Source organism: Talpa occidentalis, unplaced genomic scaffold (assembly GCF_014898055.3).
Source record: "Talpa occidentalis isolate TD23 unplaced genomic scaffold, MPIMG_talOcc4v2.1 talOcc4.4, whole genome shotgun sequence".
NCBI classification, from domain to species: Eukaryota; Metazoa; Chordata; class Mammalia; order Eulipotyphla; family Talpidae; genus Talpa; species Talpa occidentalis.
Window position 1 is genome coordinate 45,609,784 of NW_023604295.1, and position 16,564 is coordinate 45,626,347.

General features: G+C 33.1%; 1 protein-coding gene across 3 annotated transcripts in view; it reads right to left on the minus strand.

Moving 5' to 3' along the window:
• Positions 1–16,564, minus strand: part of STXBP5L (syntaxin binding protein 5L) — a 190,429-nt gene that overhangs the window by 44,167 nt on the left and 129,698 nt on the right. For all 3 annotated transcript variants that reach the window (XM_054700531.1, XM_054700530.1, XM_037525474.2), the window contains 2 exons: positions 12,407–12,472; positions 5,779–5,871 (listed from right to left, as the gene is read on the minus strand). In XM_054700531.1, coding sequence (XP_054556506.1) covers positions 5,779–5,871; positions 12,407–12,472 — 159 coding nt within the window. The remainder of the gene's footprint in view (positions 1–5,778; positions 5,872–12,406; positions 12,473–16,564) is intronic.

Below are 16,564 nucleotides of genomic sequence, written 5' to 3' on the forward strand. Positions count from 1 at the left end.
GCAATTACTATAAACAGTTTTAAAAAATGGACACATTCTTAGAAGCATACATTCCAAGATTAAATCAGGAATAAATAGAAAATCTGAACAGACTGATCATAACTAAGGAAAGTGGAGCAGTCATTAAAAGCCTCTTCAGGATGGGGCTCCCTTGTAGCGCAAGGGATTAAGTCTCAGCACTATGAAGCTATCAGCAGCCCTGGCCAGGGAGCTAACCCACATGGCACAGCAGACCTCTCCTGTCTCGCCTGCTGCTCCCCTCAACAGTGTATTTCAGCAGATTTGCCTGTTATGCTCTGGTGAATCCTCTCACCCCTCTGCACCTCTGGCCTACACCCCAGCTCTTGTATGCATAAATAAATAAATCTTTTTTTAAAAAAAGCCTCCTTAGGATCTTCAGTGAATTCTATCAAGTGTTCAGAGAAGAACTTAGATCTTTTTCTCAAACTCTTCCAGAATTTGAGGAGGAAGGAAAACTCCCAACATATTTCAAGGCCAGCATTACTGATACTAAAGTCAGACAAGACCATCACAAAAAGAGAAAACTAAAGACCAACATTTCTGATGAATATTGATGCAAAAATCTCAAAAAATATTAAAAATCAATTCAACAATACATTAAAAGTATCATACTCCAAGATAGTGGAACTTCTTTCAGAGCAGCAAGGATAGTTCAGTATACACAAATCAGTGAAAAATGATAGACCACATCAACAAAAGGAAGGACAAAAATCATAATTTCAGTAGACACAGGAAAAGCATATGACAATATTCAATGTTCTTTTATGATAAAAACTCATAGCAATAACAAACCTCCACATGTTAAAGGCCATATGTGACAAACCCACAACCAAAATCATGGTGAGAAACTGAAATTTCCCTTAAAGATTAGGAACAACACAAGGATATTCACTCTCACCACTATTATTCAATATAGTGCTGGAAGTGCTGACCAGAGGAATTAGAAAAGGAGACAAAATAAAAGGATTCTAAATTGGAAACAAAGAATTAAAACTATTACTGTATACAGATCACATAATATACAGGGAAAACCCTAAAGACACTACAAAAAGTTCTTAGAAATAATAAATGAACATAGTGAAGTAACAGACTACAAAATCAATATTTAAAAACTATGGTTTCCATAATAAAATAATGAACTAGCAGAAAAAGAAATAAAACCATTGTATTTACAATCACATCAAAAAACTAGGAATAAATTTAAGGAGAAAAATGACCTATAGGTTGAAAACTATGCCAGATATTGTTGAAAGAAATAACAGAACATATAAAGAAGCAGATAATACTGTATAATAAATTGCAAGGATTAACATTAAAATAGCTATATTACCTGAAGGAACATATAGATCATCGCAATTACTGTCAAACTTTGCAAGGCATTCTTCACAGGAATATAACAAAAAATCACATATTTTCTTGTATCACAAAAGCCCCTGAATAGCCAAAGAAATCCTTAGGAAAATGAACAATAATGATGTATCACATTCACTGATTTCAAACTATCAAAATATACATATTGAACCACAAAGCAACAGTAATTAAAATAGCACAGTATTTGAATGAAAACAAACATGCAGATCACTGAAATAGAATTCATTGTCCAGAAATAAATCCATACATATATGGGTGACTGGTTTTCAATAAAGGAGCCAAAGGCCAACAATGAGCAAGAAAATTCTCTTCAATAAATAATGTTGGGGAAATTGGACCACTAGCTTATACCATACAAAAAATAGGTCAAAGTTATTTAAAAATGGAAAGGTAAGGGCCTCCCCGGTGGCGCAGCGGTTGAGCGCTGGGTTGCGAAGCTGCCCGCGGCCTATGCGGCGCCGGTTCGATCCCCTGCTGCTCCCCGGCCACCAGAGGAGGGTCCCACATGGCGCGCAGACCTCTCCTGCCGCCCGCTGCTCCCCTCAGCAGTGTATTTCGGTCCTTCTGCCTGCTCTGCTCCCTGCTCTGGCTCTGGTGAATTCTCTCACCCTCCCATGCTTCTGACTGTACCCAGTGTATGTATAAACAAAAACAAACAAATAAATAAATAAAAAAAAACATGCCTCTATAAAAAAAAAAAAATAAATAAAAATGGAAAGGTAAAATTGGAAACCATTAAATACATATAAGAAAATATAGTAAACTCTTTGATATTTGATGATGTGATGTCTTTGTGGACTCCTCTCCAATGGCAAGGGAAATGAAAGTAAAAATGAACAAATAGGACTACATCAAAGAAACTTCTGCAAAGTGAAAGAAGCAATTAAAAAAAAGTAACCTACTGAATGGGAGAGCTGGTATGTGATAAGGGGCTATCAAAAATCAATATAGAATTCAAATAACACATCAACAAAATATTTTTATTTAAATAACTGCAGATGATTTCAATATACATTTCCCAAGGAAGACATGCAGATGGCCAGTGAGCGCATGAAAGATGTTCAACATTATTTGAATTATAATGCTATATATCTGAAACCTATATTATGTTATAAACTGATATTAACTCAATAAAAAAGTAAACCCCCCCTAACAAAAATATTTTTAAAAACTCACCAAAATTTGAAAGAAAGCATTCAACAGACAGTGTTAATCACTTACCTAATAACATCTATCACCTTCTGATTTACCTAGAAATTGTTAGACTTGATGGCATAAGAGACCAAAAATGATGCAAATGATTTAAAGGATTGATGACAAAATACCTATTAATGTTTTTTTATGAATTAGGTCTCAAGATCAGGTGATGGCCTAGTCCTACAACAGCATCAGATCATAGACTTTTTTTTTTTTTTTTTTTTAATAGAGGCATGTTTTATTTATTTATTTTGTTTGTTTGTTTGTTTTGTCTATACATGCACTGGGTACAGTCAGAAGCGCGGGAGGGTGAGAGAATTCACCAGAGCCAGAGCGGGGAGCAGAGCAGGCAGAAGGACCGAAGTACACTGCTGAGGGGAGCAGCGGGCGGCAGGAGAGGTCTGCGCGCCATGTGGGATCCTCCGCCGGTGGCCGGGAAGCAGCCGGGGATCGAACCGGCGCCGCAGAGGCCGCGGGCAGCTTCGCAACCCAGCGCTCAACCGCTGCGCCACCGGGGAGGCCCAGATCATAGACTTTTGCATGACAATTTATCTCTATGCCTAGATTTTCAGCCTCCTAAATACAGGTTCAATTAAAACAAAGAGGTAGGAAAATTTGGTGCTTTATCATAGTTAATGCCAGAATGAGGTCATATGCTCAGGTTTTTTTGCCTGGTGGGTCTCCTGCATCTTGAGTGTATGATCTCTTTCAGTGAACTGTATATTCATATTCCTTTTTCTTAACTCCTAATTAAATGCAAAATCAAAGGTTAGTGCTATAGCCTGGTTCATCAGAGAGAAATTATATTGACTTCAAGTAAGTCTCAGTCAGATCCTTAGTTCTAAATTTGAATTAAAATTTTAGGAACAGGGGAACCCAGTCAGAGTCTGAATATGGCTATTACTATAATGGGAAATAGCACAAAAAGCTAGGTTAGAAGTTTCTAATTCAAAGCTTCTGATAAGTTGTTTCTTGATTAGAAACAAATGGATTAACTTTTGCTTTTTTAGTGAATTTCTATTTTGTTTTGGCTAAGTTACAACTAGTATTTGGAATTTCAGAATGGTCAAGATGACCAATTTCAATCTCTTTAGATCATTGATACACATCTATTGCTTTAAATATAATCATTACTATATATTATTGAAGATCTGTGCTCTGGTCACTAGCACACAGTTAAGACCATGAAAATTGGCTAAAGTTAGAATCATAGAAAATGGCAGGGTAGGAGAAAAGCCCTGGTTTGTATATCGACTAATCTCAATCTCTCTCTCTCTCTTTCTCTCTCTGTCTCTCTCTCTCTGTCTCTCTCTCTCTCTCTCTCTCTCTCTCTCTCTCTCTCCCTCCCTCCCTCCCCCTCCTCTCTCTCTCTCTCTCTCACACACACACACACACCACACACACACACACATTTGGGGTTCTCATTCCATGGGGAACCCTGCAAGGCTTACATGCCTTACTTTCATTGCCATTCTCCCATACTTTCTTTTTACCCCCAGAAAAGTCTAAGACAAAGAAGTATTTCATTACAATTTGCTTTGGTGTAAAGATATTTGATACAATGACCATACTTCTTTTGCAACCTTAAAATATGTACTACGATTCTATATAGATAAATTGGTGAATCAGTGACCATTTATTGTCATAGGAACAAGTGTTCAATGACTTTAACATTTTATTTTGTTCTTGTCTATCTTGAATTAGATTTATTAACTTCCATGGAGAACTAGGTTCTTCACACTTTTTTTTTTTATTTGTTTTTTTTTTTATTTTAATAATAAATTTTATTTTATATTCCCCATACAATTGCAGCCCCCCCATTCTGACCCCAATCTCTCCCCTCCCCCCCGCCCCTTAAAAGTTCACACTTTTATTCTTAAGTACACAAAAGGAGGCCAAATAATTTGGGGTCAGAGAGCCTTGAAATCTGAAGTTTTGGGTTGGTTCGGACTAAGCTATTTACTAGCAAGGTAACCTTGGGAAAGTTATAGAATTCTCTTTCTTATCCATAAATTCTCTTTTCATATGAAATGAGAACACCAACAACCGGAACCGGGTTGCTGTAGGATTAAACAAGATAAAGCAGAAAAAAATTCCTTGTTGCTTTAAAGATACAATACTAAAAGTGATTACAATATTAACAAAAAAGGCCTACTGAGTTAAACATGTGGTGATAATGTTGATAAAACTTATGAACTAAAAGAACTAAAAATTATTTTCTAAACCAGCTTTTCTTGAAACTTAAATGGTAAACTATTTTTTCTGATGTTTCAATCAAAATGTATTTTTTTGAATTTGTTAGAGCATTGCCTATTCATAACTCAGTAACTTCTCATTTTTTCACTGTCATGTAATTTCAATTAATTCTGTTTTTTTTTTTTTTTCCCCGGTCATTTTCAAGTTTCCTTTTCTCATTCTAATGAGAAAAGGTTTTACAACCTAATGTAACTAAGCTGGAAATTCAGCTCTACTTACTCTGAGCTTTAGTTTTCTCATCAGAAAAAGGCATACTACAAAAGAAAAACAGGAACTACTGTTGTACTGTGAAGTACAACTATCTTAAGGTTACTTGGTTATTGACTTTGTTTGGGGGTATAGAGCACTGATGCTTCTTAAAGTTGCAAATCTGGTGGCAACCTAATTAAGGAAGGTGTACAACCTGTGTTTGATTCTTTTTTTAATAATAGCAGCATCAAATATTCAATGATTGTACATAAAATTTAGATTATAGGAATCTTCCTTTCTGCTCCCTACTTTTGAGAGAGAACATTGCCCCTTTGAGGCAATTTGGTGGAGTTTCTATGATCATCATAGTTGTTTCTGATCACAGAACATATTTAATTATGAAAAATTATGGACAATTCTTACAAAACAACTCTACTTTTTGGCTCTTAAGTTTTGTCTTAATTTTCTGTTATTGCTTCCATATTTTTTATATGCCTGTTGAAATTATTCAGGTTTAGAGTAGAAAAACAGCACTGCCAAAACAGCTCAAAACCTTTCACAAGAACATGAGAAATTCTTTTTATAATCTCATGAAGACAGTGTCTATGGTCTTAACCATTTCTTTAGGGAAATTTGTCTTCATTTACCATATAACACCTATGTGCTTTTTAGACCAATTGTGAAATCTAGAAAGTTGTGGAGATATGAATAACTTGATTGTTCATAAAAGATTTTCATTTTCACCTGGCAAGTGATGTACTTGATTCCTCTGTTTCACAGATGGTATTTCATTCCTATAAATGCCTGGTGCTGTCTCAGGAGTTCTGGTAGCAAGTCCTAAAGGAAGGGAACAAAAACTATTGGTATGTAATTGCTTAGCCCAAGTGAACCAGTAATTTCCCCTTAGAGGTGAATTTCATAATGATTTGCAAGGTTCTCTGTTTTATCTGAGTATTTTGTTACTGTCTCAACAGAGGACTGCTAGGTGGGAAGTTTTCTTCTTTGGAGGATGTAGTGGGGTTTTAGGCATGTAGAGTCACACAAAGGAGTATTAAAATTAGAATATAAGACATACTTGTAATCCGGGTTTGAGAACAACAGATCTAGTTACTTCTTTGATAGAATTTTGTGACACTAGCCTCTATAATATTTATTAAAATTTTAAAAATTAATGATGTATTATTATTTTACATCCTTTTTTACAATATAGGTCTATAATATTTAATAAAAGACCTAAATAAATATAGCAAAAATAAATAGTATCACCTTAGTTTTTTTTTAAGATTTATTTATTTATGTGAACAAGAACCGGGGTACATGCCAGAGGTGTGGGGGGTGAGAAGATTCACCCGAGACAAAGTGGGGAACATAACTAGCAGACTGACTGAAACACACTGCTGAGGGGAGCAGCGGGCAAGTCAGGAGAGGTCTGCTGGGCCATGTGGGTAGTTCCCTGGCTGGCCGGGGATCGAACTTGCGCTGCAGTGGCTGTGAACAGCTTCATAGGTTGCATCTTAACCCCTTGCGCCACCAGGGAGGCTCCTATCTCCTTAGCTTTTACTTGAACTTGTTAGCACAGTAAGTTTATTGTACATTGTGGACAGTGAGACTCATAAGGATGGATGGCTGTATAAGTAGCAGTAGTATTAGGACCTGATACTATTGACAGTTTAGAAAAAGATGTTCATTTGAGTAAACAATTTTTAAGGCATACCTTCAAGGAGGACAAATAAAAAAATGTATGTCTTGTGGGAAAATAAAGCTTGGTTAGTTTTCAAGTCTTGGTCCAAAGAAATGGGGGCTGTTTCCTTTAGGAGATTGTAGTACTACCCCAGGTAAGGAGAGTTAGGGCTAAATGTTACCATATACTTTTCTCCTTTGGAGATGTGTTTAGGTGGTGCACAAATTGTACAGCCTTATGTGCTGAGTAAAAAGGATTACACAACTTTAAGAAAAAAGTCAATTAGCAATTTGTAAAATGATTAGTTTGAAAGTTGTTTTTGCAGATTATAAGTTTCATTTTTCAAGTATGTTTACTTTGTTCATTAGTTTATTCACATTGGAAAGTATAACACCTAACTATAAAAATGAAAATTACTTTTGAATAGTTAACTGAATGAATAAATAATATGCAGTGATTATACTCTGGAACTGTTTCTGAATGCATAAATCAAGGAGACTTATTAGGAGGGATTGGCTGTTTATAATTAATTTTTGTGCAAGTTAAAATGTATTCAAATATTCTAGTTCTCCCTAATTATATATATTGATTCATCATCTCTAACTTATCTGAACATTTTAATTGTTTAGAGGTCGAAAAGAATAAAAATGCAGACATAACAAATTTTATGCATTTTGTAAACTACTATGAGAGACTTAATTTTTTCTTCCTCATGTTATATTTTAGTTTTGTGAGATTGGGCTAAAAGTTTGCATTTACCTTCACTATCCCTTCCCTGATAATCTACATTTGATGCACTAATTTCTACAACACTAGCAAGAGATTATAGAAAGTAGTTTTATGTACATGTGTTGCCATGCTTATTCTGTAAATGATATTGGGGACATTCTACTTTGTGGGTTTAAAAAAATCCCTTGATACAACACAATTAGTTTTTCTTTTCATAGGAAATGAAAGAAATAAGTAAATATTATTTCTGACATTCTTAAGATAAACTGTTGGCACTTTTCCCAGAAAGATAAATTTAATATATTTTAACAAATATAACATGCAATGATTTAAAAGTGATAAGAAAAAAAATCTATCATTCTTCAGTTATGATTATTTATAATTGAAATTGTTACTAGCGAGTGGGACCTATCAATCAAACCAGTCTTTAAAAAGCACTCGAGTATTAAATATATCATATTAGAGTTAATAACTTCAGTCCTAAGTAAGAATTTACTTGATTGCTCATCCTCTCAGTCTGCCTTACCCACCCCCCAAAAAAAGTGTGAGGGTGATGTTTCTCGGCCTTCTCTAACATTGATAAGAGATGAAACATCACAGGCAGAGGACAAAAGCAAGATGAGTACAAAAATCTTATAACAATTATCATAATTAAGAAATATTCAAAGACCCCTGAGTTTGGGATAAAGGAAGAGATGTTGGATAACATTACATCTATTTGGCATTGTATTGAAGCTCCTAGCTAGTTTCCATTTTAATGGGGGTCATAATTGGATACATATATTATGCAAAAGAATTTCATATTATATGAGGTCAATATACAAAAATTAAATTTTAAATCCTGACCACAAACAATAAGAAAAATAACTTAAACATTTACAACATAAAAAAATCAAATACAAAGAAGTAAATATAATGAAATATGTGTAAGACCTCTACAAAAAAGACTAAAAGTAATCCTAAGAGAAAGAAGACACCCACAAATGGAGAGATTCCAAATAGAAAACTCAATATTGTATTGTTCAAAAGGTTTTTTTTGCCAAGCTGACCTGCAGAATCAATGAAATTTAATCAATTTCCAAGCATATTTATTCATTTACAAACTACATTTTAAGTTACATGGAAATACAAAAGACCTAGAATAGTCACAACATTTGAAAATACATCAAAATAAAATCAGAGAATCTACACTACTGACAGGCTGTAAAGCTACAGTAATTAAAATAGTATGGAATTGGATAAATTACAAACTTGTCAGTGAACTAGAGCATAAAGTGCAGATACACACACACACACACACACACACACACACACAGTGTACTATTTTATGAGAAAAGCACTGTAGTGCAGTGAGGGAAATGATAGTTTATAAATGGTGCTGATGAACTGAATAAATGGTAACCTTAACTAATTACATTGTACACAGCATTCTTTTTCAAATAGAATTTGAACTTAAATATGAAATGTAAACAATAAGACTTCTAGAATATAATAGAAAGAAAACTATAAAGGAAGATATAATGAAAAATATAAAGAAAAACAGCTTCATAGTCTTGGGTTCCATAAAGATTTTTAAAAACAAAACAGATAAAGCACTTTTTAGTGAATTTCTGTTCACTAAAAGACCACCTTTAAGATAGTAAAAGGTAAGACACACTGTGGGAAATGATATTTTGTACTATATACATTCAACAAATGGCTTGTATATGTGTAGTATGCATCATGTATCAGTCTAAATATACACACACACACATATATATACACAGAATTCCTATATACCAAAAAAAAGTTGACAACATAATTACAAAGAATAAGACTTGACTATTTTATAAAAGAGGGCATTGAAAGTAGTCAACATTTTAAAAGGCTCATCAAAATCGTTAGACTTCAGGGTTATGCAATTGAATTTAGCTCTATATGAGATAATGTTACATACATGTCTCATAATGACTAAAATTGTAAACAAAACAAAAAAACTCTTGGCAAGTATATGGAACAAATGGAACATTTATTCACTGTTAGTGGAAGTAAAATTGGTGCAACCACTTTAGGAAAGTTGGTATTATTTACTAACCTGAACGTACGTATATCCTGTGACATAAAAATTCTACTCCCAAAAACATGTATCACAGAAATGAGTTTCAATTTGCATTAATTATATTTGTATAATATATAATATTTGTATATTTATAGTGATTAAATATAATGCATTACATGATTGGTCATAATGGCTTTACTTATAATAGCCCCAATCTGAAAACCACCTAAATGTCTACCAATAAACTGCATAAATAACCTGATATGTATTCACATAATAGAATATTACACAGAAATAAATCATTCAGCAACAGAGGAGAATATCACACACATGATGTTGATTGAAGTAAGAAACAAAAGAAGTAAATACTGTGTCAGTCCAGTCATACAAGAGTCTAAAACCCACAATACTAATCTATGGTGATAAAAGTCAGATAACCTTTGTGTAGGTTAGCAGCTTAGAGGAGCATGGAGAACGTTTTTGGGGTTTGAGTGACATTCTGTATCTGATCTGGATGTTGTCTACATGACCTATTCATTTGTAAAACTAATCTAGCTATACTCTTAAGATTTATACACCCCTTTCTTTACGTATATACACATATATATGTATACATATATAAAAAAAGTTTATCGAAAAGGAGGTAGACTAAGATACACAAAAATTCCAAAAATCAATGGAAAAAAATAGAGTCATGGTATTAATAGTAAGGATGAAAAAAAAAATCAGAAGGAAGAACACATATGTACTGAACAATAGTGATGAACAGTATAAAATGTATATGTGGGTTTATTAAGATCAATGCTTAAATATTTTTAAAAAATCACACTGCAGATAACAAGGAAAAACAAATACATTGTTAGTATGATATTTAAATTTGCTTTTTCTCAATCCTTGACAAGTTGAGTAATCAAAATGTAAATAAGGTAATCAAAATGTAAAAATCCTAATAAGGTGACACAGCTACTTACATTAAATATAAACAAAATTACTGTATAAAAAATAATGGTAATGAAATCTCAAATTTAACAAAAGTTATGATACATCTAATGCAGAGCAGATGGAAATTTAGCCTTCTTAACTTCTATTAATATCTAATCACTAAATAATATATATACATGAACTAAGCCTCTACCATAAAAATTTGAAAAGGGAAAAATAAAATAAAACAAGGAAAACAGTACTACTAAAGATAGAAGCAGAATTTAATAAGTCAAAAGAGTCAGTAAAATCTTGGGATTTATCAAAGTAGATGAATTATTAATTAGCATAATTAAAGAAAGATAGAATCTCAGTCTTTGCTTATGTTTAGGTAATTTCCATAATGAAAATATTTTTCTTTTAAAAAAGAAAGTATAAATATGCAAAATAAGTAATTACACAGGGTAAATTATTCCACAGGGGAATTTTACCAAAACTTTAAAAAGCAGAAAATCCCAATAGCACTTAAACTGTTGGGCATAAAGAATGAAGACCAAAAAAAAAGACCAATGTCTGATTACAAAAAACTGCTCTAAGATATGAGCCATCACAAGCAAAATTAAAGGGTACATTGAGAAAAAACATGTATCTTATGTCAAAAAGGGATGGACTTAAGAAAAGTAATACAAATGATATGAAAAGGAAAAGTAATCTTACAGAAAATGGGCAACTATATGAATAGATGATTCACAGAAAAAATATTTGTGAAGTTTTTAAACACATGAAAAGATATTCAACATCTTTACAAAATGTGAGAACTAAAATGAACACATTAACACAACCTTTTTGCCTATTACATTTGATGTGGAATATTGATTTATATTTTATTTTGGATTTTTGACTAAGAACATAAAGTAAATGAATAATTTGAGGGGATTAATTTTGAACATGATCTGCATAATGAATTGTATGAGGGAGAAATGGAAAGCAGATACCTGCTGCAACATTTTTGTGATGTTCTAGGTATGGGGTAATAAACACCTAAAGTAGATGGTGCCAGTGGGTAAATGTGTGATATGTTTAAAACAAAAGTAGTAAAATGAGCATTAAAAATACATGAATACAGCAAAAATGTACACAGGACATACCAGATTCTAGTTAACTAGGTTACTGAGGAATGAAGGTAAACAACTAATAACCCTTAAGGGATAGAGTAAATTGGAGAAATGTTGCAATTATAACTGAATTTCTAATAGACATTATTAAATGCTTATAAATTTGAAGTTCAAATTAAGTTAGAATTAATATTTTGATACTCTGTGAAAGCAGATCTAGCTTATGACAGATATTCCAATACTTTTAATGCTTAAAACTTTATACATGATCTGCATTATGAAAAAATCAGATAAATATTTAAAAAATAAGCAAACAAGTCATAATTCTGCCATCCAACAATTTCTACTATTAACATTTTTTTACACACTGTACAAATTTATTACTAGGAATCTTTATACTCATATTTTAAAATAGTTTCATGGGTTCACACAATATCTTGTTATTGTACTCCTAACATATCATTCATATCATTTTTTGTCAGTGAATATATGTATTTACAAACTATGGTCCAGAAGGATGGCATCATATGCCCCTATATCTGAAGTATATTTTTCCCACTAATCCAGCTCTAGCTATAAGATAGTTTCTGTATAATAATGCCAATTTGCTTAGCATTATTAATACATCTGTAAAATAATCTTCCCTTAAAATACCTTTCAAAAGTATTTCCTTATACCTCTGATCTTAATTTTTTGGGGAGGCCAAAAGTATTTTAAAGACATTTATTTTTATTCAATTTTGGTCAAATTTGCTTATGCTTCAATTTCAGAAGTAAGTTATATCTAGTTAATAAAATTATAAATTTCACATTGTAAGAATTATGAAAATAAAGCAGTAGATTACTGCAGTGAAGTACCAGAAACCTGAACATTACCACTAGTGTTTACCTGAAGTGGGAGACTTGCAGCGCTCAAGTTCCAGGGGTACTGGACTGTCATTCAGCTCAGTTAAACCTGGAAATGAAATGACAAAAATTGAGATAAATTTTGCTAGATGATTCTTATCTCTTAAAACCTATAAATTTAAAACTTTTTTCCTTCCGCTTTCCTATGCTCCTGTTATAATAATTATTCAGAAAATTTGTTTTAACAAGTGGTACAGGAAAAAAGAAAAGTGAATGATAAAGGGTAATTGAACATGATGGTGAAAAGATGTAAATCCCTTTTCTTTTTTCATATGAAATATCTCATAAATCATATGAAAATAAAAAAGAATAACAAGAATCAAAGGGTTTTCACAAAAGACTGAATCAAATCTTCCATTTTCCAAAGAAATGATTATTGGCCTTTAAAATATTTTTAAATACTGAGATACTACAAATTTCTTTATAATGATGCAAGATTATGTAGTACATTGATTATTCTTTCTTATTACAAGCCCTACATTTTTCTCATTTTCTAATATTTTTAGCTTTTATTCTCATTTTTCTGACAAATATCAGGATAGGCACAATAAAAAAGCCTTTTGTAATTCTCATCATCTATCATTCTGCATTCAGAGTTTCTCTTTTAATGTAAGTCCCCATACCCTAAGTACTTATGACGGATTGTAATTACTAAAATGGTCTTTCTTCATATTCCTTTCCACCACCATCTTTGTATCGCTTATACCAATAAACTTCATTTAGATTTAAAAAATAGAATTTAAGAAGAGGCATGTTGTGATACTCTCGCCTAACCCTATTTTTTTTTAAGATTTATTTATATATACAAGAGCTGGGGTACAGACCAGAGGTGCAGGGGGTTGGGGGTGGTGAGAGGATTCACCAGAGGCAGAGTGGGAGCTGAACGGGCAGATCTATTGAAATACAATAGGGGAGCAGGGGGCAAGACAGGAGAAGTCTGCTGCTCTGTGTGGGTTAGCTCCCTGGCCAGGGGATCGAACTTATGCTGCAGTGGCTGTGGATAGCTTCATAGTGCTGACACTTAACCACTTGCACCACCAGGGAGGCCCCCCAACCCTATGTTTTAGAGATGAGAAACTAAGTTCAAAGAGTTTAAACTATTTATTTAAGGATGCAGAACTAAGTTAATGCAAAAGCTTGAAGAGAACCCAGAATTCATAGTATAAGTTTTATATTATTCTGTAGTATTAATTTTACTTGCTCAGAGAGCTTCATGAGTCAACTGCTTATTGTTTGCTCTAACTTGTCATTGAAAGTTTTTAAGACTTTTGATTTAATGTGCATCCAATGTTTTAATTTCTACTTAAAATCATCATGCACTTAGAATGTTTACTGTCATGGAAGTATTAATATTTATCTAGAAATAGATAATCACCAACTTAAGGTACCATGGACAGTCTTAACCCTAGAAGTAAGTAGATAAGGAAAAGGTTATGACTAAATAAACAATAAATGCACAGAAGATCTGTATCACTACCCCAGGTACTCCATGTAAGTTTACTGACTTAAACAGTCTTTGATATGTGACAACAATTAGAAGCAAGGGGAGGAAGCTACTAGAACTAGAAGCTTTCCTAAAAGTAAATTGGAAGAAGAGAAGGCAGAGAGAGGAGCTACAAAAAGGAAAAAAGAGGAACTGTAGTGACTTAGTACTTTGAAAACATTTAATAGAGTGGGGTGTTTTACAAACCTCAGAAGTACTTCAAGGGTATCACTATAAGTTCCACAAATCAATCAGATCTGTTGAATGGCTAATGTATTATGTTTATCATAGTAATATTGGCTGCTATTAATATTAGTTGAAATTTGTTTTTGTACCTAGCACTTTGCTAAGCACTCATGTAAATTATCTCAAGTATCTTTTTTTTTTTTTTTTTTATAGAGGCATGTTATTTATTTATTTGTTTGTTTGTTTGTTTATACATGCACTGGGTACAGTCAGAAGCGCGGGAGGGTGAGAGAATTCACCAGAGCCAGAGCGGGGTGCAGAGCAGGCAGAAGGACCGAAGTACACTGCTGAGGGGAGCAGCGGGCGGCAGGAGAGGTCTGCGCGCCATGTGGGACCCTCCTCCGGTGGCCAGGGAGCAGCCGGGGATCGAACCGGCACCGCAGAGATCGCGGGCAGCTTCGCAACCCAGCGCTCAACCGCTGCGCCACTGGGGAGGCCCATATCTCAAGTATCTTAAAAGACTATGAAAAAGGTTGTTTTATTACCCCCATTGTATATATAAGGGAAGAAAAGCAGAGAAGCTACTACATAAATCACCCAAAGTTACAAAGCTGGGAGGTAGGAGAGCTGGGATTTGGTGGTTATAATAAGCAAGAAAGTATGAAATACATATTAGGGCTTTATTACAACTTTGAAATAAAAAAAATTGGTGGTAAAGGAGCTAAGCATCAGTTATCTGGAAATTACTGCTTTTAATATTCCCTTAACTGTCTACTGGATCTGTTGTTTGCCCTAGTTTCTTCTGAATTTATCTACTTTCCTGCTTAACATTGACCTAATAATAGTAAAACTATTTCTATGTTGTCAATTTACAGTGTGTCCAAATCCTAAGTTAAATATTTTTATAGCAATCATTATTTGATCCTATAAAATTATTCAAAACATCACAATTTTAATATATATATTTTAATATATATTTAGATATATATATATAGAAGTAATATTTTATCCTTATAGAAAATTTGGGAGACATAGGAAAGGAAAAAGTGGGCGATAAAAACATACGTTTATCATAATTTTGGATTATGTTCTTTCTACCATAATTACTTTTAATCCAATAAGTAGTTTCTTATTCTGATTTTTCCACCATAATGTGATTTTATAAACAGTTCTCCCATTTTATTAAAATACACCTTACATTTTATTTAATATTCCTCTACTGTGGTTTTCTAGTCTGTACCATACTAAATGATGCTGTATTAAATATCCATGTGTGAGTCCATTTTTTGGGGGGGATTGTGGGTATTGTCTTTTTACAATGGTATGGTGTCTCACTTATCAGTCCTTTCAACAAAACTCTGGATAGAATAGTGATATTTCTAACCTCTTTTTTACTGGTAAAGTATAAACTTTACTGGTAAAGTTTATTTAGTACTAGGCAATATTCTGAGCATTTTTATTCATTCTCATTTTGGGTATTTGTCCTGGTTTGAAGAATAAATTATAGGTCACCCTGACTTATATAATAGAACCTAACCTCTGCCCCTCACTGTATTAACCAATTAAAATTTCTTTATTGAAGTAACATTGGTTTATAACATTATATAGGCTCCAAGTTTAAGTCTGCAAATCAACATCAATGTATACTATATTATGTTCACTACTAAAAGTCTAATTTTCACCTTTCACCATACAATTGACCTCTTTTACTCAAATCCCCACCTCACTACTCCTTTCCTCTGGTAACCACTATTCTGTTCTCTTATAGTCTAAGAGTTTGTTTTTCTTTATTTATTAGTTTTATTTCTTTATCTCCCACATAGATAAAACCATACAATGTTTGTTTTCTTCTATCTTATTTTGTTTAGCAGAGTACCATGTAGGTCCAATTTGGTTGCAAATGGCAGGATTTTTTCTTTTTTAATAGTGGAGTGGTATTTCATTGTGTGTGTGTATACTGATCATTAGTCAATGGCTACTTATCCACTCTTGGTTACTGAAGAATGCTGTAATCAACATTGAGGTGCATGTAGTTCTTCCAGTTAGTCTCTTTAACTCTTCAAGTAAAAACCCAGAAGCTGGATAACTGAATTATATGGGATTTCTGGTTTTAATTTTGTGATTAATCATACTTTTTTCCATAATGGCTGTACCAGTATTCTCACCAACACTGTGCAAGGATTCCCTTCTCTTTATCTCTTGAACACTTGTTGATTCTTGTCTGTTTTAGAAAATAATCGGTCTCACAGATGTGAGGTAGTATCTCATTGTGATTTTAATTTGCAGTTCTATAGTAAGAGATAATGAATCTGCTTTCAGTTGCTTGTTGGGCAGTGTCTATCTTCTTTGAAGATGTTTCTACTCATATTCTCTGTTCATTTTTTAATCATGTTCTTGTTACTGAGTTCTATGAGTTATAATTTTTGGAATTAATTCCTCGTTAGATATATGATGTGCAAATATCTTCTCCCA